We start from the raw sequence: 26,823 nt of genomic DNA, 5'->3' as shown, positions 1-26,823 counted from the left end.
GAGTATAATGTATAATGTTATTGTTACAAATTATTTATATTTCAAATAAATGCAGCACTTTTAAACTTTTTTTTATTCATCAAAGAATCTTGACAAAAACTCTTTTCAACATTTATAGTAATAAGAAATGTTTGAACAGTAGCATAAAGGCCTGTTCACACCAAGAACGATAACTATAAAGATAACGATAAAGTTATAAAAATTGTTCACAATATTAAAGAATACTGGAATTCACACCAGTGCTATAACGATAGAGAAACGATATCGTTGGAATCACTTTCAGGACGATTTTATCCAGCTAATGAACAGCCAATCAGAATCCATCCTGCTGTAATGAGCTTGAGCATTTAAAGCGGCAGACAAGCACGCGCTTATTATAAACAGAACCATATCGTCCGCTGGTGTGGGCGCGGATATAATTATCTTTATAGTTATTGTTCTTGGTGTGAACGGGTCTAGTCTGTTACACACACCATTAAGAATGACAGAGGGACGACAATAAAATTCAGCATCACCGGAGAACTTGCCACACATGCAGACTGGCATATTTGGATGTCACTGCGCTTCTTGCTGTTCTTTCTGTGTCTGGTAACACGTTTTGAGACGGCATGTCAGCTGTGTTACATTCTGATGGTACTTCAATTTTGAATCGCATGGAAAAATGTGTTACAATGAAGTTTATGTATGGTCAGGGGTTATGGTTGATTGCTTTTTATGAGTACTGCCAATTTAATAGAGCCATTAACTTCACCAGAACTCCAGAATTTACATCTACAATAAAAGGTTAAACAAACATTCATAAAACATTACTCACAAACCAGCACAGGCTTATCAGTGCCCAATGGTGATCCAGAACCCTTGTGAAAAAGAAGTACACTAAAGAATATACTTAAGTGCAAACTGAATGTTATGTTTTCAAACACTTAATTGAACGTTAATGGCAATTATATGAAAATTAATTATAAATAAATGTATATTAAATGCAATTGGCTGAAATTTAGAGTCCTTTTTATCTAAGTGCTTAAGCGCCTCTATGTAATTACATAATTCTGTTATTTTTTTGAAAATGTGTAATATTGGTAAAGTGTACTACTGTATGTACTGACAAGCATTTATGGTGAACTAAAATACATCTTAATTTAATTTCTATTCTATTAAAACTTGTGTCACATATTCAATATATGTTTATTATTATAATATAATTGATTGTAATTACATATTTGTAATGATGAAACTAAATTCTAATCAAGTACTTTACTTTAGCATGTTAGTCAACACATCAAAATAAGTTTACTACTTTAAAGCACGGCAAAGGGTTATTAAAACATAATGATTTGAAATACTTTAAAATATTTAGTTTTAATTATACATTATTACAGTGCACTTTTTAAGTGTACTTAAGTGTGTTAAGAAACATAGTCATGAAAGTGTACACTCTTTGAGCACACTTTAGTGGCCTTTTCCTTAAATTAATATTATCTGCAATTGCAGTTTTTTGAAAACATACTTTTTAGATATGAAGTACACTAAAAATGCTCACTAAAATACACTTAAGTGCACTTCTTTTTGACGAGGGAACCCAATGCAGAACTCGTTTCGCAGCAGAGAGCTTGTACTAGCTGTAGTAACTAGTAAGTTGCTTTATTTTGCATCCGGATGGCAGCCGCATCTGTGTCGGCTGCCGTCCGTAAACTGCTCTTCACGTTTCCAGATCCACAGGTGCTGCGGGGGAAGAGCACAGTCCCATCTCTGTGTGAGTACTCCCTTCATCTGGGCTTGATTTACACTGTCTGTCTTCACTCCCTGCTTGCATTCGTTTCGTTCTGCATTTTGGGCTGTCGCTACAGAGGTTTATCTAAAAAGTCTGATTGTTCCTCCTTCCATTCTGTTGTAATCGCACTCAAGCTTAACAACTGACAACAGCATTAAAGGGATAGTTCTGTCTTCATTTACTTACCTTCATGTCTTTCCAAACCTGTATGACTTTCTTCTGCTGAGTGCAAATGGTAATTACTGGGTCATTTCTATTATGCAGTACCTTTTTTTTAATGTTACATTATGTTATATTTTAAATTATATTACATTTAGTGTATAGTTTTACTTGATATAGTATACTTTATATTTTTGTAAAAAGGCCTTTCACTATTATTTCACCGAATTATACGAGATACCTATGATTTTTTCCCTTTGTTTCACTTTAATTTGTTTCACTTCTGGTTTCACTTTTTTTAGTGCTTGCTTAAGAGAAGACGACCCACTTCATCTACTTTAATGAACATGATGGAAATAAAAATGTTAAAATAATAATACTATCATCAAATACACAAATTCAAAGTCTTCCTGCTTACAATTTAGTAAGGATCAATAAAATAATAATCACTTTTGTATATCATTTAAATATTATACTTAAACTTAGATAAAGGATTTTTTGTTAAAAAAAATTATATATATATTCAGCAAGAATGCATTAAAATTATGCATACACATAAAAAGTGACAGTAAATGCAATTATAATGTTACAATTTATGATCTATTATGAATAAATGCTGTGTTTTTTTAGCTTTCTATTAATCAAGGAATCCTGAAATAATGTAACAAGGTTTCCACGAAAATATGAAACAACTATTTTCAACATTGATAATTATATGGAACTTTTCTTGAGCAGCAAATCAGCATGTGACACTGAACACAATTAAAACATATTTTCAAAAACTTGTTTTCTTCAAAACATTTTTAACTAGAGAAATTAAATATTGAAGAAACACCTGAAAATATTTCTTAATGCATTGCCAGTTAGTTCAGCACCTGTGAACATGACAATATGGCAACATTTATTCACACCAAAGTAGCAAAATGATTTACAGTTCACCACATTAACATAAAGCTGAAGTGTGTAAGGTCTACAGTAGCATCACTAAACAGAAGTTTAAAAATAGTGATTGCCATCACAGTGGTTACATGGCAAAAGAAAGTTCATGGCTTTCTTATAGTTTTATCTTCACATTAAGCTGGGCTAGGGAGAATAATTAATATTTTACTGATATTTTTAACAAGTGTATGAAGACAAATTTTGATACAGACATAATTGTACTGTATAATGGATTTGACCCCACTAATGTTAACTCTTTCCCCGGCTTTCTGTGACGGTAGTGCTTTCTCATACGGTAGGGGGCGCTATCACGCATCTTCTGAAAAAGTAAAGAATCTCCAGATCAAAACAGAGATGAAAAAGGAGTAAACAAACTCATTGAGTAAACTCATTGCTTATGGACTTTGTAATCATCTTCTTTTTTTAAACACAATTTTTTTTTTAAGAAACTTACCCACATTCAAGTGTTGATAAAAAAGAATGCATTTAACTTTTAATATATTGCATGTTCAGATATTCATACAACAAAACATTCTGGGGGCCCTGAAATGTTTGTGAAAATGATCAGAAACACTTCTGGTGGCTGGCAACTGGCAAAAAATCTGATGGGGAAAGAGTTAAACACACAAATTTTAGTCAAACTCAAGGACGCTACATCTGTAACAAGCAGTGTTCGAGCAGGTCGTAGTTTCCTTGGTAACATGCATACTTGTTCTCAAGAGGCTGTTTTTCCATCGTTAACATTCCAGGCCGTCGTTTCTTCCTAACATCATGTGTATTGTGTTGTTCATCTTCGACTAACATCTCTCTCTCTCTCTCTCTCATTGTAATGATTTGATTTCCTGCCATCGATTCTCGTTCATTAATGAAGCATTTCAATGAACGTGGAGATAATGAATATTTGATTCACATCGATGTGCCACGGTTCCTAATGTCTTGATCTCTCTGCTTGCATGCATGAATTGTTCAAAACAAGGTTTGATTTACCTACATTAGATCTGTCATCTTCACTTACAATGAACTGATGAAGCAAATAAACTTCTGTTTTTACTCCTGATCAGAAACAAACACACACACACACACACACACACACACACACACACACACACACACACACACACAAACAGGCTTGCTGTTGATTCTGATTTTATTTGGTTTAAATTTTTGGACATAATACTAAAAATAAATAAAAAATGTCTTGCTGTGGCACATTCATTTAACAAATAAAACACTGGCTGTTGTTGGCAATCACAAAAAAAATGAATGAATGATTTTATTCAACAAGGATGCATTAAATTGATCAAAAGTGAGATTAAAGACATTTATAATGTTACAAAATGTATATTTCAAACAAATCACACTTTTACAGTGAACTAATGAAGGATATAAATGATCTAAAGCTAAATGATCAGTCTTACTGTTGAGTCTGATTTTATTTGATTTGAATTCTTGGATAATGCAAAAGAAAATTGTTTTGCTGTTACACATTCATTTACTAAGCAATAAAAAAGTGGCTGTTGTTGACAATCACATTGCTAGATTTCATTATGATTTCACCTTGGGCAGAGATAGGCAGAAAACATTGCACATTACCCATAATTCTCATAAACCAAAAAGCAATAAATGCATTTTAGGCTCAATTGAAAGCATTTATTGCATAATGTTGCATAATGCTGTTGATTGAGCTCAGGGCATTTCTTTAAAGTTTTATTCCCGTAGTATTGATGACAGGTCTGATGAGTGAAATATTATCACAAGCTTATGAGTCATGTGATTGTGTGTGCAGAATCACGTATGTACCTGCAGAATATTTAGAGGAATATAGGGCAAGCCAGCAGCTCCAGAGTGATGATCTCGCTGATGGCAAAAACACTCAACAGTATGTATACCCCACTCACACACTTTCTTCTGTCAGCTTCATTGACTCATGGTAAAGTTTTCTGAGAGTTTTTTGTTTGTGTGTTTAGTCAGACAGTCTCAGATCTTCCAGAGAGAGAAGATGGAGAGGGACAGGAGAGTGAACGACAGACAGCAGCATCCAACAACTGGAATCTACCAAGGAGGTAAGTACAAATATAAAAGTTACACTAATATTGTTAGTATTCTTATTATTCTTCCTTAAAACCGTTTGGAGCAAAGTTTGATGCATTCATTGTGGAGGGTCTGAACATCAATCTGAGCAATTTTAGGGTCTCACTCTCAAACCCTTTACTGCCACCAGTTAAAATTTTTTATTTCATTTAACTTTTGTACCATTGACTGCACATTGTCTTGATTTGACAAAGTCGCAAGATCTCCACCATGTTATACCACTATTTTTGAATTTTGACAAAAAAAATCTGTATGTTATTTCTAATGGGCCAAATATATTTATACAAATATAGCTGCAAGCAGCAACACGGGGCCAAGCCCAGAAAGGGCTGTAGCGCAATGCAGAGCCAGAAGAGATAAAAGAGCAGAAATAGAATATACATGAAGAACAGATATCTTCAGAAGTACAGATAGGATGAAATGAAAAATGAACAGAAGTTCTGATGAGAACAAACACAGAATGAAAAGGGAAAAAACACTTATTTCCTTATTAGGAATCTTTTGAACATTCCACAATTCACATGGTTTAATGCTTTGCTACACATCGGATTTGATTAAACAATCTTCAAAGTTATAGCCTTTTGCTTTACTCAGCATTTGCTTTATACTCATACACTGTGGTTTGCTTAATTTTACAGAGAGTTATGAAAATGTACTCAAAATGAAGATTTTTTATATAAATTTGCTGCATGTTATTTTTATGGAGATCCTTTCTCAGATACACATCATGTGCAGAACTGAAACAACTTTTCCACCACTTAAGGCCACAGTATCTCTTGCATGTGTCACACGGGATTCGAACCCACGACCAGAATGGTTCGGGATTCGAGACACGTGGTTTATCAAATTGCGCCACTCAGAGGACGTAACTTTCAAAGCTGCAGAGGATAGGCTTCAGTGTAAGAATAAGCACACAAAATCATGTTAACGAGATTAGCATGCTAAGCTAGCTTAATGCTAACGAAGCTAATGGTTATCCTGATAGCTGAAGAGCCACATTAGAAAGAATGGCATCTGGTTAGCATGCTAACCAATTATTATGCTAAGCTAACTAGCATAAGGCAACAAACACAGGCTAGGTCAACTTCGAAGATGAATATCTCGGGAACGGTAGCAAATATAAAAAATCTATTCAGTCATTTCTGTGCGTCTCAGTCCAAAGAACATCTGATCAAATTTTGGACAAAATTTAGCAAGATTTGAAGGAGAAGTAGTGAAAAAACTGTTTTTCATTTGTTCCAAAATGGCGGATAGTCACATTATTGGAAAATGACAAATGAGATATCGTCGGAATTGGCATAAGCCGAGGAACATAATGACATAAATCAATACAAATTTGAACAATGTTTTCAAAAGTTATAAGCGTTTTTGAAAAATACCTTATATCTCTGGAACACTAGGTGGCGCTGTGTTCATTGTTCTCATGTACCTTCAGGACATTGTGTCGATGATCCATACTAAATTTTGTGAAGATATGTCAAATAGTTTAAAAATGATTGCAAATTATGTCAAAATTCAAAATGGCGGACACGTGGTACCTCCCATCCTGACAAAATTGGCATCCTCGGATTCGGCATGACCCAAGGAATCCATAGATACCACATTCATGATTTTCTGACAAACTGTACAAAAGTTATTGGCCAAAATATCAATTTTTCATATCTCATGACCTGTAGGTGGCGCTGTTCTCGAATTTGGCATGGACCCTGAGATCATGGTTCCGATGAAGCGTACCAATTTTCCTTTCGATTGATCAAACTTTGGCCGAGATAGAGCTTCTGAACCAATATTGGGTCGAGTTTGTTAAGTTTGCAACAGCATAACTTTTGATCAAAGATGAATTAAAAAAATCTGTTCAGTCATTTCTGTGCGGTTCAGTCCAAATATCATGTGAGCCAATTTTCGTAAGAATTGAACAAAGTTTGAATGAGTAGTAGCAAAAAAACTTAATACTGTACTTTTCAAAATGGCTACTACTGTAATGGGCGGAGTCTTAATGTACGATATTGATTGCAATCACCATAATGAGTGGATTCAGGTGTACTAAGATTAATTTTCCTAGATCAAAGGGTTCAAAAGTTATAACTATTTAAATGTTCAATTTTTGAACTGGTGGTGGCGCTATAGAGTTTGACTTAGAGTCTCAAAAATTGGTCCAATTACTATTCATGGTCATATCTATAACTGTGCCAAATTTCATCATTTTCCTATGTACGGTTCATAGGGCTGCCATAGACTTACAGAGGAGGAAGAATAATAATAAGAAAATTAAAGCTGCAAGCAGCCTTTCCGGGGCCAAGCCCTTTCTGATGTTTGGCTGGTTTGGATAGGCTACATGATTTTTTTTTTTTTTTTAACAGGAATCTTTTGAACATTCCACAATTCACATGGTTTAATGCTTTGCTACACATCGGATTTGATTAAACAATCTTCAAAATTATAGCCTTTTGCTTTACTCAGCATTTGCTTTATACTCATACACTGTGGTTTGCTTAATTTTACAGAGAGTTATGAAAATGTACTCAAAATGAAGATTTTTTATATAAATTTGCTGCATGTTATTTTTTTGGAGATCCTTTCTCAGATACACATCATGTGCAGAACTGAAACAACTTTTCCACCACTTAAGGCCACAGTATGTCTTGCAAGTGTCACACGGGATTCGAACCCACGACCAGAATGGTTCGGGATTCGAGACACGTGGTTTATCAAATTGCGCCACTCAGAGGACGTAACTTTCAAAGCTGCAGAGGATAGGCTTCAGTGTAAGAATAAGCACACAAAATCATGTTAACGAGATTAGCATGCTAAGCTAGCTTAATGCTAATGAAGCTTATGGTTATCCTGATAGCTGAAGAGCCACATTAGAAATAATGGCATCTGGTTAGCATGCTAACCAATTATTATGCTAAGCTAACTAGCATAAGGCAACAAACACAGGCTAGGTCAACTTCGAAGATGAATATCTCGGGAACGGTAGTGAATATAAAAAATCTATTCAGTCATTTCTGTGCGTCTCAGTCCAAAGAACATCTGATCAAATTTTGGACAAAATTTAGCAAGATTTGAAGGAGAAGTAGTGAAAAAACTGTTTTTCATTTGTTCCAAAATGGCGGATAGTCACATTATTGGAAAATGACAAATGAGATATCGTCGGAATTGGCATAAGCCAAGGAACATAATGACATAAATCAATACAAATTTGAACAATGTTTTCAAAAGTTATAAGCGTTTTTGAAAAATACCTTATATCTCTGGAACACTAGGTGGCGCTGTGTTCATTGTTCTCATGTACCTTCAGGACATTGTGTCGATGATCCATACTAAATTTTGTGAAGATATGTCAAATAGTTTAAAAATGATTGCAAATTATGTCAAAATTCAAAATGGCGGACACGTGGTACCTCCCATCCTGACAAAATTGGCATCCTCGGATTCGGCATGACCCAAGGAATCCATAGATACCACATTCATGATTTTTTGACAAACTGTACAAAAGTTATTGGCCAAAATATCAATTTTTCATATCTCATGACCTGTAGGTGGCGCTGTTCTCGAATTTGGCATGGACCCTGAGATCATGGTTCCGATGAAGCGTACCAATTTTCCTTTCGATTGATCAAACTTTGGCCGAGATAGAGCTTCTGAACCAATATTGGGTCGAGTTTGTTAAGTTTGCAACAGCATAACTTTTGATCAAAGATGAATTAAAAAAATCTGTTCAGTCATTTCTGTGCGGTTTAGTCCAAATATCATGTGAACCAATTTTCGTAAGAATTGAACAAAGTTTGAATGAGTAGTAGCAAAAAAACTTAATACTGTACTTTTCAAAATGGCTACTACTGTAATGGGCGGAGTCTTACTGTACGATATTGATTGCAATCACCATAATGAGTGGATTCAGGTGTACTAAGATTCATTTTTCTAGATCAAAGGGTTCAAAAGTTATAACAATTTAAATGTTCAATTTTTGAACTGGTGGTGGCGCTATATAGTTTGACTTAGAGTCTCAAAATTTGGTCCAATTACTATTCATTAGCATCACTAGAAGTGAACCAAATTTCATAATTTTCCTATGTACGGTTCATAGGGCTGTCATAGACTTACAGAGGAGGAAGAAGAATAATAATAATAAATATAGCTGCAAGCAGCAACACGGGGCCAAGCCCAGAAAGGGCTGTAGCGCAATGCAGAGCCAGAAGAGATAAAAGAGCAGAAATAGAATATACATGAAGAACAGATATCTTCAGAAGTACAGATAGGATGAAATGAAAAATGAACAGAAGTTCTGATGAGAACAAACACAGAATGAAGAGGAAAAAACACTTATTTCCAATCCAAGAGTAAGAAAGAAATGGGCTGCAGCGCAATGCAGAGCCAGAAGGGCAAAAAGAGCAGAAATAGAATGTACATGAAGAACAGATATCTTCAGAAGTACAGATAGGATGAAATCAAAATGAACAGACGTTCTGATGAGAACGAACACAGAATGAAGAAAAAAAACACTTATTTCCAATCCTACAAAAGATTAGTATTGCTCTTATCTGGATAATAAAGGAATTATTCATACACATTTTGAAAGTTGTCCCACACGGACTTGAACCCACTATCTATGGGTCAGGTGCCTGTCCCTCATCTTGTTGTGCTTCTTGGCAATCATGCATTTACACAGCTGGCAAAATTCAACAGTTCAAGTGAGTATCAACTAAAAATTAAGAATTTGTATAAAGATGTACTGCATGTAATATTGAAGTTGTCAGAAAGACACAATATCTTGAATAGAAGCAACTTTTGCACCACTTCTGGCCACAGTATCTCTTGCATGTGTCACACGGGATTCGAACCCACGACCAGAATGGTTCGGGATTCGAGACACGTGGTTTATCAAATTGCGCCACTCAGAGGACGTAACTTTCAAAGCTGCAGAGGATAGGCTTCAGTGTAAGAATAAGCACACAAAATCATGTTAACGAGATTAGCATGCTAAGCTAGCTTAATGCTAATGAAGCTAATGGTTATCCTGATAGCTGAAGAGCCACATTAGAAAGAATGGCATCTGGTTAGCATGCTAACCAATTATTATGCTAAGCTAACTAGCATAAGGCAACAAACACAGGCTAGGTCAACTTCGAAGATGAATATCTCGGGAACGGTAGCAAATATAAAAAATCTATTCAGTCATTTCTGTGCGTCTCAGTCCAAAGAACATCTGATCAAATTTTGGACAAAATTTAGCAAGATTTGAAGGAGAAGTAGTGAAAAAACTGTTTTTCATTTGTTCCAAAATGGCGGATAGTCACATTATTGGAAAATGACAAATGAGATATCGTCGGAATTGGCATAAGCCGAGGAACATAATGACATAAATCAATACAAATTTGAACAATGTTTTCAAAAGTTATAAGCGTTTTTGAAAAATACCTTATATCTCTGGAACACTAGGTGGCGCTGTGTTCATTGTTCTCATGTACCTTCAGGACATTGTGTCGATGATCCATACTAAATTTTGTGAAGATATGTCAAATAGTTTAAAAATGATTGCAAATTATGTCAAAATTCAAAATGGCGGACACGTGGTACCTCCCATCCTGACAAAATTGGCATCCTCGGATTCGGCATGACCCAAGGAATCCATAGATACCACATTCATGATTTTCTGACAAACTGTACAAAAGTTATTGGCCAAAATATCAATTTTTCATATCTCATGACCTGTAGGTGGCGCTGTTCTCGAATTTGGCATGGACCCTGAGATCATGGTTCCGATGAAGCGTACCAATTTTCCTTTCGATTGATCAAACTTTGGCCGAGATAGAGCTTCTGAACCAATATTGGGTCGAGTTTGTTAAGTTTGCAACAGCATAACTTTTGATCAAAGATGAATTTAAAAAATCTGTTCAGTCATTTCTGTGCGGTTCAGTCCAAATATCATGTGAGCCAATTTTCGTAAGAATTGAACAAAGTTTGAATGAGTAGTAGCAAAAAAACTTAATACTGTACTTTTCAAAATGGCTACTACTGTAATGGGCGGAGTCTTAATGTACGATATTGATTGCAATCACCATAATGAGTGGATTCAGGTGTACTAAGATTAATTTTCCTAGATCAAAGGGTTCAAAAGTTATAACTATTTAAATGTTCAATTTTTGAACTGGTGGTGGCGCTATAGAGTTTGACTTAGAGTCTCAAAAATTGGTCCAATTACTATTCATGGTCATATCTATAACTGTGCCAAATTTCATCATTTTCCTATGTACGGTTCATAGGGCTGCCATAGACTTACAGAGGAGGAAGAATAATAATAATAAATATAGCTGCAAGCAGCAACACGGGGCCAAGCCCAGAAAGGGCTGTAGCGCAATGCAGAGCCAGAAGAGATAAAAGAGCAGAAATAGAATATACATGAAGAACAGATATCTTCAGAAGTACAGATAGGATGAAATGAAAAATGAACAGAAGTTCTGATGAGAACAAACACAGAATGAAGAGGAAAAAACACTTATTTCCTTATTAGGAATCTTTTGAACATTCCACAATTCACATGGTTTAATGCTTTGCTACACATCGGATTTGATTAAACAATCTTCAAAGTTATAGCCTTTTGCTTTACTCAGCATTTGCTTTATACTCATACACTGTGGTTTGCTTAATTTTACAGAGAGTTATGAAAATGTACTCAAAATGAAGATTTTTTATATAAATTTGCTGCATGTTATTTTTATGGAGATCCTTTCTCAGATACACATCATGTGCAGAACTGAAACAACTTTTCCACCACTTAAGGCCACAGTATCTCTTGCATGTGTCACACGGGATTCGAACCCACGACCAGAATGGTTCGGGATTCGAGACACGTGGTTTATCAAATTGCGCCACTCAGAGGACGTAACTTTCAAAGCTGCAGAGGATAGGCTTCAGTGTAAGAATAAGCACACAAAATCATGTTAACGAGATTAGCATGCTAAGCTAGCTTAATGCTAATGAAGCTAATGGTTATCCTGATAGCTGAAGAGCCACATTAGAAAGAATGGCATCTGGTTAGCATGCTAACCAATTATTATGCTAAGCTAACTAGCATAAGGCAACAAACACAGGCTAGGTCAACTTCGAAGATGAATATCTCGGGAACGGTAGCAAATATAAAAAATCTATTCAGTCATTTCTGTGCGTCTCAGTCCAAAGAACATCTGATCAAATTTTGGACAAAATTTAGCAAGATTTGAAGGAGAAGTAGTGAAAAAACTGTTTTTCATTTGTTCCAAAATGGCGGATAGTCACATTATTGGAAAATGACAAATGAGATATCGTCGGAATTGGCATAAGCCGAGGAACATAATGACATAAATCAATACAAATTTGAACAATGTTTTCAAAAGTTATAAGCGTTTTTGAAAAATACCTTATATCTCTGGAACACTAGGTGGCGCTGTGTTCATTGTTCTCATGTACCTTCAGGACATTGTGTCGATGATCCATACTAAATTTTGTGAAGATATGTCAAATAGTTTAAAAATGATTGCAAATTATGTCAAAATTCAAAATGGCGGACACGTGGTACCTCCCATCCTGACAAAATTGGCATCCTCGGATTCGGCATGACCCAAGGAATCCATAGATACCACATTCATGATTTTCTGACAAACTGTACAAAAGTTATTGGCCAAAATATCAATTTTTCATATCTCATGACCTGTAGGTGGCGCTGTTCTCGAATTTGGCATGGACCCTGAGATTATGGTTCCGATGAAGCGTACCAATTTTCCTTTCGATTGATCAAACTTTGGCCGAGATAGAGCTTCTGAACCAATATTGGGTCGAGTTTGTTAAGTTTGCAACAGCATAACTTTTGATCAAAGATGAATTAAAAAAATCTGTTCAGTCATTTCTGTGCGGTTCAGTCCAAATATCATGTGAGCCAATTTTCGTAAGAATTGAACAAAGTTTGAATGAGTAGTAGCAAAAAAACTTAATACTGTACTTTTCAAAATGGCTACTACTGTAATGGGCGGAGTCTTAATGTACGATATTGATTGCAATCACCATAATGAGTGGATTCAGGTGTACTAAGATTAATTTTCCTAGATCAAAGGGTTCAAAAGTTATAACTATTTAAATGTTCAATTTTTGAACTGGTGGTGGCGCTATAGAGTTTGACTTAGAGTCTCAAAAATTGGTCCAATTACTATTCATGGTCATATCTATAACTGTGCCAAATTTCATCATTTTCCTATGTACGGTTCATGGGGCTGCCATAGACTTACAGAGGAGGAAGAATAATAATAATAATAATAATAATAATAATAATAAGAAAACTAACGGATACAATAGGTGCCTTGCCCTACGGGCTTGGCCCCTAAATATAGCTGCAAGCAGCAACACGGGGCCAAGCCCAGAAAGGGCTGTAGCGCAATGCAGAGCCAGAAGAGATAAAAGAGCAGAAATAGAATATACATGAAGAACAGATATCTTCAGAAGTACAGATAGGATGAAATGAAAAATGAACAGAAGTTCTGATGAGAACAAACACAGAATGAAGAGGAAAAAACACTTATTTCCTTATTAGGAATCTTTTGAACATTCCACAATTCACATGGTTTAATGCTTTGCTACACATCGGATTTGATTAAACAATCTTCAAAGTTATAGCCTTTTGCTTTACTCAGCATTTGCTTTATACTCATACACTGTGGTTTGCTTAATTTTACAGAGAGTTATGAAAATGTACTCAAAATGAAGATTTTTTATATAAGTTTGCTGCATGTTATTTTTATGGAGATCCTTTCTCAGATACACATCATGTGCAGAACTGAAACAACTTTTCCACCACTTAAGGCCACAGTATCTCTTGCATGTGTCACACGGGATTCGAACCCACGACCAGAATGGTTCGGGATTCGAGACACGTGGTTTATCAAATTGCGCCACTCAGAGGACGTAACTTTCAAAGCTGCAGAGGATAGGCTTCAGTGTAAGAATAAGCACACAAAATCATGTTAACGAGATTAGCATGCTAAGCTAGCTTAATGCTAATGAAGCTAATGGTTATCCTGATAGCTGAAGAGCCACATTAGAAAGAATGGCATCTGGTTAGCATGCTAACCAATTATTATGCTAAGCTAACTAGCATAAGGCAACAAACACAGGCTAGGTCAACTTCGAAGATGAATATCTCGGGAACGGTAGCAAATATAAAAAATCTATTCAGTCATTTCTGTGCGTCTCAGTCCAAAGAACATCTGATCAAATTTTGGACAAAATTTAGCAAGATTTGAAGGAGAAGTAGTGAAAAAACTGTTTTTCATTTGTTCCAAAATGGCGGATAGTCACATTATTGGAAAATGACAAATGAGATATCGTCGGAATTGGCATAAGCCGAGGAACATAATGACATAAATCAATACAAATTTGAACAATGTTTTCAAAAGTTATAAGCGTTTTTGAAAAATACCTTATATCTCTGGAACACTAGGTGGCGCTGTGTTCATTGTTCTCATGTACCTTCAGGACATTGTGTCGATGATCCATACTAAATTTTGTGAAGATATGTCAAATAGTTTAAAAATGATTGCAAATTATGTCAAAATTCAAAATGGCGGACACGTGGTACCTCCCATCCTGACAAAATTGGCATCCTCGGATTCGGCATGACCCAAGGAATCCATAGATACCACATTCATGATTTTCTGACAAACTGTACAAAAGTTATTGGCCAAAATATCAATTTTTCATATCTCATGACCTGTAGGTGGCGCTGTTCTCGAATTTGGCATGGACCCTGAGATCATGGTTCCGATGAAGCGTACCAATTTTCCTTTCGATTGATCAAACTTTGGCCGAGATAGAGCTTCCGAACCAATATTGGGTCGAGTTTGTTAAGTTTGCAACAGCATAACTTTTGATCAAAGATGAATTAAAAAAATCTGTTCAGTCATTTCTGTGCGGTTCAGTCCAAATATCATGTGAGCCAATTTTCGTAAGAATTGAACAAAGTTTGAATGAGTAGTAGCAAAAAAACTTAATACTGTACTTTTCAAAATGGCTACTACTGTAATGGGCGGAGTCTTAATGTACGATATTGATTGCAATCACCATAATGAGTGGATTCAGGTGTACTAAGATTAATTTTCCTAGATCAAAGGGTTCAAAAGTTATAACTATTTAAATGTTCAATTTTTGAACTGGTGGTGGCGCTATAGAGTTTGACTTAGAGTCTCAAAAATTGGTCCAATTACTATTCATGGTCATATCTATAACTGTGCCAAATTTCATCATTTTCCTATGTACGGTTCATGGGGCTGCCATAGACTTACAGAGGAGGAAGAATAATAATAATAATAATAATAATAATAATAATAAGAAAACTAACGGATACAATAGGTGCCTTGCCCTACGGGCTTGGCCCCTAATAATAATAATAATAATAATAAGAAAACTAACGGATACAATAGGTGCCTTGCCCTACGGGCTTGGCCCCTAATAATAATAATAAGAAAATTAAAGCTGCAAGCAGCCTTTCCGGGGCCAAGCCCTTTCTGATGTTTGGCTGGTTTGGACAGGCTACATGATTTTTTTTTATTTCTTTTTTACTAGGAATCTTTTGAACATTCCACAATTCACATGGTTTAATGCTTTGCTACACATCGGATTTGATTAAACAATCTTCAAGTTATAGCCTTTTGCTTTACTCAGCATTTGCTTTATACTCATACACTGTGGTTTGCTTAATTTTACAGAGAGTTATGAAAATGTACTCAAAATGAAGATTTTTTATATAAATTTGCTGCATGTTATTTTTATGGAGATCCTTTCTCAGATACACATCATGTGCAGAACTGAAACAACTTTTCCACCACTTAAGGCCACAGTAACTCTTGCATGTGTCACACGGGATTCGAACCCACGACCAGAATGGTTCGGGATTCGAGACACGTGGTTTATCAAATTGCGCCACTCAGAGGACGTAACTTTCAAAGCTGCAGAGGATAGGCTTCAGTGTAAGAATAAGCACACAAAATCATGTTAACGAGATTAGCATGCTAAGCTAGCTTAATGCTAATGAAGCTAATGGTTATCCTGATAGCTGAAGAGCCACATTAGAAAGAATGGCATCTGGTTAGCATGCTAACCAATTATTATGCTAAGCTAACTAGCATAAGGCAACAAACACAGGCTAGGTCAACTTCGAAGATGAATATCTCGGGAACGGTAGCGAATATAAAAAATCTATTCAGTCATTTCTGTGCGTCTCAGTCCAAAGAACATCTGATCAAATTTTGGACAAAATTTAGCAAGATTTGAAGGAGAAGTAGTGAAAAAACTGTTTTTCATTTGTTCCAAAATGGCGGATAGTCACATTATTGGAAAATGACAAATGAGATATCGTCGGAATTGGCATAAGCCAAGGAACATAATGACATAAATCAATACAAATTTGAACAATGTTTTCAAAAGTTATAAGTGTTTTTGAAAAATACCTTATATCTCTGGAACACTAGGTGGCGCTGTGTTCATTGTTCTCATGTACCTTCAGGACATTGTGTCGATGATCCATACTAAATTTTGTGAAGATATGTCAAATAGTTTAAAAATTATTGCAAATTATGTCAAAATTCAAAATGGCGGACACGTGGTACCTCCCATCCTGACAAAATTGGCATCCTCGGATTCGGCATGACCCAAGGAATCCATAGATACCACATTCATGATTTTCTGACAAACTGTACAAAAGTTATTGGCCAAAATATCAATTTTTCATATCTCATGACCTGTAGGTGGCGCTGTTCTCGAATTTGGCATGGACCCTGAGATCATGGTTCCGATTAAGCGTACCAATTTTCCTTTCGATTGATCAAACTTTGGCCGAGATAGAGCTTCTGAACCAAAATTGGGTCGACCTTGTTAAGTTTGCGACACCATAACTTTTGATCAAAGATTAATTTAAAAAATCTATTCAGTCATTTCTGTGCGGTTTAGTCCAAATATCATGTGAACCAATTTTCGTAAGAATTGAACAAAGTTTGAATGAGTAGTAGCAAAAAAACTTAATACTGTACTTTTCAAAATGGCTACTACTGTAATGGGCGGAGTCTTACTGTACGATATTGATTGCAATCACCATAATGAGTGGATTCAGGTGTACTAAGATTCATTTTTCTAGATCAAAGGGTTCAAAAGTTATAACAATTTAAATGTTCAATTTTTGAACTGGTGGTGGCGCTATATAGTTTGACTTAGAGTCTCAAAATTTGGTCCAATTACTATTCATTAGCATCACTAGAAGTGTACCAAATTTCATCATTTTCCTATGTACGGTTCATAGGGCTGTCATAGACTTACAGAGGAGGAATAATAATAATAATAATAAATATAGCTGCAAGCAGCAACACGGGGCCAAGCCCAGAAAGGGCTGTAGCGCAATGCAGAGCCAGAAGAGATAAAAGAGCAGAAATAGAATATACATGAAGAACAGATATCTTCAGAAGTACAGATAGGATGAAATGAAAAATGAACAGAAGTTCTGATGAGAACAAACACAGAATGAAGAGGAAAAAACGCTTATTTCCAATCCAAGAGTAAGAAAGAAATGGGCTGCAGCGCAATGCAGAGCCAGAAGGGCAAAAAGAGCAGAAATAGAATGTACATGAAGAACAGATATCTTCAGAAGTACAGATAGGATGAAATCAAAATGAACAGACGTTCTGATGAGAACGAACACAGAATGAAGAAAAAAAACACTTATTTCCAATCCTACAAAAGATTAGTATTGCTCTTATCTGGATAATAAAGGAATTATTCATACACATTTTGAAAGTTGTCCCACACGGACTTGAACCCACTATCTATGGGTCAGGTGCCTGTCCCTCATCTTGTTGTGCTTCTTGGCAATCATGCATTTACACAGCTGGCAAAATTCAACAGTTCAAGTGAGTATCAACTAAAAATTAAGAATTTGTATAAAGATGTACTGCATGTTATATTGAAGTTGTCAGAAAGACACAATATCTTGAATAGAAGCAACTTTTGCACCACTTCTGGCCACAGTATCTCTTGCATGTGTCACACGGGATTCGAACCCACGACCAGAATGGTTCGGGATTCGAGACACGTGGTTTATCAAATTGCGCCACTCAGAGGACGTAACTTTCAAAGCTGCAGAGGATAGCCTTCAGTGTAAGAATAAGCACACAAAATCATGTTAACGAGATTAGCATGCTAAGCTAGCTTAATGCTAATGAAGCTAATGGTTATCCTGATAGCTGAAGAGCCACATTAGAAAGAATGGCATCTGGTTAGCATGCTAACCAATTATTATGCTAAGCTAACTAGCATAAGGCAACAAACACAGGCTAGGTCAACTTCGAAGATGAATATCTCGGGAACGGTAGCAAATATAAAAAATCTATTCAGTCATTTCTGTGCGTCTCAGTCCAAAGAACATCTGATCAAATTTTGGACAAAATTTAGCAAGATTTGAAGGAGAAGTAGTGAAAAAACTGTTTTTCATTTGTTCCAAAATGGCGGATAGTCACATTATTGGAAAATGACAAATGAGATATCGTCGGAATTGGCATAAGCCGAGGAACATAATGACGTAAATCAATACAAATTTGAACAATGTTTTCAAAAGTTATAAGCGTTTTTGAAAAATACCTTATATCTCTGGAACACTAGGTGGCGCTGTGTTCATTGTTCTCATGTACCTTCAGGACATTGTGTCGATGATCCATACTAAATTTTGTGAAGATATGTCAAATAGTTTAAAAATGATTGCAAATTATGTCAAAATTCAAAATGGCGGACACGTGGTACCTCCCATCCTGACAAAATTGGCATCCTCGGATTCGGCATGACCCAAGGAATCCATAGATACCACATTCATGATTTTCTGACAAACTGTACAAAAGTTATTGGCCAAAATATAAATTTTTCATATCTCATGACCTGTAGGTGGCGCTGTTCTCGAATTTGGCATGGACCCTGAGATCATGGTTCCGATGAAGCGTACCAATTTTCCTTTCGATTGATCAAACTTTGGCCGAGATAGAGCTTCTGAACCAATATTGGGTCGAGTTTGTTAAGTTTGCAACAGCATAACTTTTGATCAAAGATGAATTAAAAAAATCTGTTCAGTCATTTCTGTGCGGTTCAGTCCAAATATCATGTGAGCCAATTTTCGTAAGAATTGAACAAAGTTTGAATGAGTAGTAGCAAAAAAACTTAATACTGTACTTTTCAAAATGGCTTCTACTGTAATGGGCGGAGTCTTAATGTACGATATTGATTGCAATCACCATAATGAGTGGATTCAGGTGTACTAAGATTAATTTTCCTAGATCAAAGGGTTCAAAAGTTATAACTATTTAAATGTTCAATTTTTGAACTGGTGGTGGCGCTATAGAGTTTGACTTAGAGTCTCAAAAATTGGTCCAATTACTATTCATGGTCATATCTATAACTGTGCCAAATTTCATCATTTTCCTATGTACGGTTCATGGGGCTGCCATAGACTTACAGAGGAGGAAGAATAATAATAATAATAATAATAATAATAATAATAAGAAAACTAACGGATACAATAGGTGCCTTGCCCTACGGGCTTGGCCCCTAAATATAGCTGCAAGCAGCAACACGGGGCCAAGCCCAGAAAGGGCTGTAGCGCAATGCAGAGCCAGAAGAGATAAAAGAGCAGAAATAGAATATACATGAAGAACAGATATCTTCAGAAGTACAGATAGGATGAAATGAAAAATGAACAGAAGTTCTGATGAGAACAAACACAGAATGAAGAGGAAAAAACACTTATTTCCTTATTAGGAATCTTTTGAACATTCCACAATTCACATGGTTTAATGCTTTGCTACACATCGGATTTGATTAAACAATCTTCAAAGTTATAGCCTTTTGCTTTACTCAGCATTTGCTTTATACTCATACACTGTGGTTTGCTTAATTTTACAGAGAGTTATGAAAATGTACTCAAAATGAAGATTTTTTATATAAATTTGCTGCATGTTATTTTTATGGAGATCCTTTCTCAGATACACATCATGTGCAGAACTGAAACAACTTTTCCACCACTTAAGGCCACAGTATCTCTTGCATGTGTCACACGGGATTCGAACCCACGACCAGAATGGTTCGGGATTCAAGACACGTGGTTTATCAAATTGCGCCACTCAGAGGACGTAACTTTCAAAGCTGCAGAGCTTCAGTGTAAGAATAAGCACACAAAATCATGTTAACGAGATTAGCATGCTAAGCTAGCTTAATGCTAATGAAGCTAATGGTTATCCTGATAGCTGAAGAGCCACATTAGAAAGAATGGCATCTGGTTAGCATGCTAACCAATTATTATGCTAAGCTAACTAGCATAAGGCAACAAACACAGGCTAGGTCAACTTCGAAGATGAATATCTCGGGAACGGTAGCAAATATAAAAAATCTATTCAGTCATTTCTGTGCGTCTCAGTCCAAAGAACATCTGATCAAATTTTGGACAAAATTTAGCAAGATTTGAAGGAGAAGTAGTGAAAAAACTGTTTTTCATTTGTTCCAAAATGGCGGATAGTCACATTATTGGAAAATGACAAATGAGATATCGTCGGAATTGGCATAAGCCGAGGAACATAATGACATAAATCAATACAAATTTGAACAATGTTTTCAAAAGTTATAAGCGTTTTTGAAAAATACCTTATATCTCTGGAACACTAGGTGGCGCTGTGTTCATTGTTCTCATGTACCTTCAGGACATTGTGTCGATGATCCATACTAAATTTTGTGAAGATATGTCAAATAGTTTAAAAATGATTGCAAATTATGTCAAAATTCAAAATGGCGGACACGTGGTACCTCCCATCCTGACAAAATTGGCATCCTCGGATTCGGCATGACCCAAGGAATCCATAGATACCACATTCATGATTTTCTGACAAACTGTACAAAAGTTATTGGCCAAAATATCAATTTTTCATATCTCATGACCTGTAGGTGGCGCTGTTCTCGAATTTGGCATGGACCCTGAGATCATGGTTCCGATGAAGCGTACCAATTTTCCTTTCGATTGATCAAACTTTGGCCGAGATAGAGCTTCTGAACCAATATTGGGTCGAGTTTGTTAAGTTTGCAACAGCATAACTTTTGATCAAAGATGAATTAAACAAATCTGTTCAGTCATTTCTGTGCGGTTCAGTCCAAATATCATGTGAGCCAATTTTCGTAAGAATTGAACAAAGTTTGAATGAGTAGTAGCAAAAAAACTTAATACTGTACTTTTCAAAATGGCTACTACTGTAATGGGCGGAGTCTTAATGTACGATATTGATTGCAATCACCATAATGAGTGGATTCAGGTGTACTAAGATTAATTTTCCTAGATCAAAGGGTTCAAAAGTTATAACTATTTAAATGTTCAATTTTTGAACTGGTGGTGGCGCTATAGAGTTTGACTTAGAGTCTCAAAAATTGGTCCAATTACTATTCATGGTCATATCTATAACTGTGCCAAATTTCATCATTTTCCTATGTACGGTTCATGGGGCTGCCATAGACTTACAGAGGAGGAATAATAATAATAATAAATATAGCTGCAAGCAGCAACACGGGGCCAAGCCCAGAAAGGGCTGTAGCGCAATGCAGAGCCAGAAGAGATAAAAGAGCAGAAATAGAATATACATAAAGAACAGATATCTTCAGAAGTACAGATAGGATGAAATGAAAAATGAACAGAAGTTCTGATGAGAACAAACACAGAATGAAGAGGAAAAAACACTTATTTCCAATCCAAGAGTAAGAAAGAAATGGGCTGCAGCGCAATGCAGAGCCAGAAGGGCAAAAAGAGCAGAAATAGAATGTACATGAAGAACAGATATCTTCAGAAGTACAGATAGGATGAAATCAAAATGAACAGACGTTCTGATGAGAACGAACACAGAATGAAGAAAAAAACACTTATTTCCAATCCTACAAAAGATTAGTATTGCTCTTATCTGAATAATAAAGGAATTATTCATACACATTTTGAAAGTTGTCCCACACGGACTTGAACCCACTATCTATGGGTCAGGTGCCTGTCCCTCATCTTGTTGTGCTTCTTGGCAATCATGCATTTACACAGCTGGCAAAATTCAACAGTTCAAGTGAGTATCAACTAAAAATTAAGAATTTGTATAAAGATGTACTGCATGTTATATTGAAGTTGTCAGAAAGACACAATATCTTGAATAGAAGCAACTTTTGCACCACTTCTGGCCACAGTATCTCTTGCATGTGTCACACGGGATTCGAACCCACGACCAGAATGGTTCGGGATTCGAGACACGTGGTTTATCAAATTGCGCCACTCAGAGGACGTAACTTTCAAAGCTGCAGAGGATAGGCTTCAGTGTAAGAATAAGCACACAAAATCATGTTAACGAGATTAGCATGCTAAGCTAGCTTAATGCTAATGAAGCTAATGGTTATCCTGATAGCTGAAGAGCCACATTAGAAAGAATGGCATCTGGTTAGCATGCTAACCAATTATTATGCTAAGCTAACTAGCATAAGGCAACAAACACAGGCTAGGTCAACTTCGAAGATGAATATCTCGGGAACGGTAGCAAATATAAAAAATCTATTCAGTCATTTCTGTGCGTCTCAGTCCAAAGAACATCTGATCAAATTTTGGACAAAATTTAGCAAGATTTGAAGGAGAAGTAGTGAAAAAACTGTTTTTCATTTGTTCCAAAATGGCGGATAGTCACATTATTGGAAAATGACAAATGAGATATCGTCGGAATTGGCATAAGCCGAGGAACATAATGACATAAATCAATACAAATTTGAACAATGTTTTCAAAAGTTATAAGTGTTTTTGAAAAATACCTTATATCTCTGGAACACTAGGTGGCGCTGTGTTCATTGTTCTCATGTACCTTCAGGACATTGTGTCGATGGTCCATACTAAATTTTGTGAAGATATGTCAAATAGTTTAAAAATGATTGCAAATTATGTCAAAATTCAAAATGGCGGACACGTGGTACCTCCCATCCTGACAAAATTGGCATCCTCGGATTCGGCATGACCCAAGGAATCCATAGATACCACATTCATGATTTTCTGACAAACTGTAAAAAGTTATTGGCCAAAATATCAATTTTTCATATCTCATGACCTGTAGGTGGCGCTGTTCTCGAATTTGGCATGGACCCTGAGATCATGGTTCCGATGAAGCGTACCAATTTTCCTTTCGATTGATCAAACTTTGGCCGAGATAGAGCTTCCGAACCAATATTGGGTCGAGTTTGTTAAGTTTGCAACAGCATAACTTTTGATCAAAGATGAATTAAAAAAATCTGTTCAGTCATTTCTGTGCGGTTCAGTCCAAATATCATGTGAGCCAATTTTCGTAAGAATTGAACAAAGTTTGAATGAGTAGTAGCAAAAAAACTTAATACTGTACTTTTCAAAATGGCTACTACTGTAATGGGCGGAGTCTTAATGTACGATATTGATTGCAATCACCATAATGAGTGGATTCAGGTGTACTAAGATTAATTTTCCTAGATCAAAGGGTTCAAAAGTTATAACTATTTAAATGTTCAATTTTTGAACTGGTGGTGGCGCTATAGAGTTTGACTTAGAGTCTCAAAAATTGGTCCAATTACTATTCATGGTCATATCTATAACTGTGCCAAATTTCATCATTTTCCTATGTACGGTTCATGGGGCTGCCATAGACTTACAGAGGAGGAAGAATAATAATAATAATAAATATAGCTGCAAGCAGCAACACGGGGCCAAGCCCAGAAAGGGCTGTAGCGCAATGCAGAGCCAGAAGAGATAAAAGAGCAGAAATAGAATATACATGAAGAACAGATATCTTCAGAAGTACAGATAGGATGAAATGAAAAATGAACAGAAGTTCTGATGAGAACAAACACAGAATGAAGAGGAAAAAACACTTATTTCCAATCCAAGAGTAAGAAAGAAATGGGCTGCAGCGCAATGCAGAGCCAGAAGGGCAAAAAGAGCAGAAATAGAATGTACATGAAGAACAGATATCTTCAGAAGTACAGATAGGATGAAATCAAAATGAACAGACGTTCTGATGAGAACGAACACAGAATGAAGAAAAAAAACACTTATTTCCAATCCTACAAAAGATTAGTATTGCTCTTATCTGGATAATAAAGGAATTATTCATACACATTTTGAAAGTTGTCCCACACGGACTTGAACCCACTATCTATGGGTCAGGTGCCTGTCCCTCATCTTGTTGTGCTTCTTGGCAATCATGCATTTACACAGCTGGCAAAATTCAACAGTTCAAGTGAGTATCAACTAAAAATTAAGAATTTGTATAAAGATGTACTGCATGTTATATTGAAGTTGTCAGAAAGACACAATATCTTGAATAGAAGCAACTTTTGCACCACTTCTGGCCACAGTATCTCTTGCATGTGTCACACGGGATTCGAACCCACGACCAGAATGGTTCGGGATTCGAGACACGTGGTTTATCAAATTGCGCCACTCAGAGGACGTAACTTTCAAAGCTGCAGAGGATAGGCTTCAGTGTAAGAATAAGCACACAAAATCATGTTAACGAGATTAGCATGCTAAGCTAGCTTAATGCTAATGAAGCTAATGGTTATCCTGATAGCTGAAGAGCCACATTAGAAAGAATGGCATCTGGTTAGCATGCTAACCAATTATTATGCTAAGCTAACTAGCATAAGGCAACAAACACAGGCTAGGTCAACTTCGAAGATGAATATCTCGGGAACGGTAGCAAATATAAAAAATCTATTCAGTCATTTCTGTGCGTCTCAGTCCAAAGAACATCTGATCAAATATTGGACAAAATTTAGCAAGATTTGAAGGAGAAGTAGTGAAAAAACTGTTTTTCATTTGTTCCAAAATGGCGGATAGTCACATTATTGGAAAATGACAAATGAGATATCGTCGGAATTGGCATAAGCCGAGGAACATAATGACATAAATCAATACAAATTTGAACAATGTTTTCAAAAGTTATAAGTGTTTTTGAAAAATACCTTATATCTCTGGAACACTAGGTGGCGCTGTGTTCATTGTTCTCATGTACCTTCAGGACATTGTGTCGATGATCCATACTAAATTTTGTGAAGATATGTCAAATAGTTTAAAAATGATTGCAAATTATGTCAAAATTCAAAATGGCGGACACGTGGTACCTCCCATCCTGACAAAATTGGCATCCTCGGATTCGGCATGACCCAAGGAATCCATAGATACCACATTCATGATTTTCTGACAAACTGTACAAAAGTTATTGGCCAAAATATCAATTTTTCATATCTCATGACCTGTAGGTGGCGCTGTTCTCGAATTTGGCATGGACCCTGAGATCATGGTTCCGATGAAGCGTACCAATTTTCCTTTCGATTGATCAAACTTTGGCCGAGATAGAGCTTCTGAACCAATATTGGGTCAAGTTTGTTAAGTTTGCAACAGCATAACTTTTGATCAAAGATGAATTAAAAAAATCTGTTCAGTCATTTCTGTGCGGTTCAGTCCAAATATCATGTGAGCCAATTTTCGTAAGAATTGAACAAAGTTTGAATGAGTAGTAGCAAAAAAACATAATACTGTACTTTTCAAAATGGCTACTACTGTAATGGGCGGAGTCTTAATGTACGATATTGATTGCAATCACCATAATGAGTGGATTCAGGTGTACTAAGATTAATTTTCCTAGATCAAAGGGTTCAAAAGTTATAACTATTTAAATGTTCAATTTTTGAACTGGTGGTGGCGCTATAGAGTTTGACTTAGAGTCTCAAAAATTGGTCCAATTACTATTCATGGTCATATCTATAACTGTGCCAAATTTCATCATTTTCCTATGTACGGTTCATAGGGCTGTCATAGACTTACAGAGGAGGAAGAATAATAATAATAATAATAATAATAATAATAATAAGAAAACTAACGGATACAATAGGTGCCTTGCCCTACGGGCTTGGCCCCTAATAATAATAAATATAGCTGCAAGCAGCAACACGGGGCCAAGCCCAGAAAGGGCTGTAGCGCAATGCAGAGCCAGAAGAGATAAAAGAGCAGAAATAGAATATACATGAAGAACAGATATCTTCAGAAGTACAGATAGGATGAAATGAAAAATGAACAGAAGTTCTGATGAGAACAAACACAGAATGAAGAGGAAAAAACACTTATTTCCAATCCAAGAGTAAGAAAGAAATGGGCTGCAGCGCAATGCAGAGCCAGAAGGGCAAAAAGAGCAGAAATAGAATGTACATGAAGAACAGATATCTTCAGAAGTACAGATAGGATGAAATCAAAATGAACAGACGTTCTGATGAGAACGAACACAGAATGAAGAAAAAAAACACTTATTTCCAATCCTACAAAAGATTAGTATTGCTCTTATCTGGATAATAAAGGAATTATTCATACACATTTTGAAAGTTGTCCCACACGGACTTGAACCCACTATCTATGGGTCAGGTGCCTGTCCCTGATCTTGTTGTGCTTCTTGGCAATCATGCATTTACACAGCTGGCAAAATTCAACAGTTCAAGTGAGTATCAACTAAAAATTAAGAATTTGTATAAAGATGTACTGCATGTTATATTGAAGTTGTCAGAAAGACACAATATCTTGAATAGAAGCAACTTTTGCACCACTTCTGGCCACAGTATCTCTTGCATGTGTCACACGGGATTCGAACCCACGACCAGAATGGTTCGGAATTCGAGACACGTGGTTTATCAAATTGCGCCACTCAGAGGACGTAACTTTCAAAGCTGCAGAGGATAGGCTTCAGTGTAAGAATAAGCACACAAAATCATGTTAACGAGATTAGCATGCTAAGCTA

The 26,823-nt window shown here is 36.1% G+C and overlaps 1 protein-coding gene across 15 annotated transcripts in view; it reads left to right on the top strand.

Moving 5' to 3' along the window:
* The window catches only part of mpdz (multiple PDZ domain crumbs cell polarity complex component), a 130,814-nt gene that overhangs the window by 63,234 nt on the left and 40,757 nt on the right, over window positions 1-26,823 (top strand). For 10 of the 15 annotated variants that reach the window (XM_079638511.1, XM_079638520.1, XM_079638508.1 and 7 more), the window contains exons 21-23: window positions 1,712-1,753; window positions 4,656-4,748; window positions 4,837-4,932. In XM_079638511.1, coding sequence (XP_079494637.1) covers window positions 1,712-1,753; window positions 4,656-4,748; window positions 4,837-4,932 — 231 coding nt within the window. The remainder of the gene's footprint in view (window positions 1-1,711; window positions 1,754-4,655; window positions 4,749-4,836; window positions 4,933-26,823) is intronic. The other 5 variants (XM_079638510.1, XM_079638515.1, XM_079638512.1 and 2 more) reach the window with 1 other exon arrangement.

The sequence above is a fragment of the Phoxinus phoxinus genome, assembly GCF_949152265.1.
Source record: "Phoxinus phoxinus genome assembly, chromosome: 2".
In the NCBI taxonomy this organism is placed as follows: domain Eukaryota; kingdom Metazoa; phylum Chordata; class Actinopteri; order Cypriniformes; family Leuciscidae; genus Phoxinus; species Phoxinus phoxinus.
Note: the sequence above shows the minus strand (reverse complement) of the source record. Positions and strands in the feature narration are given on the sequence as shown.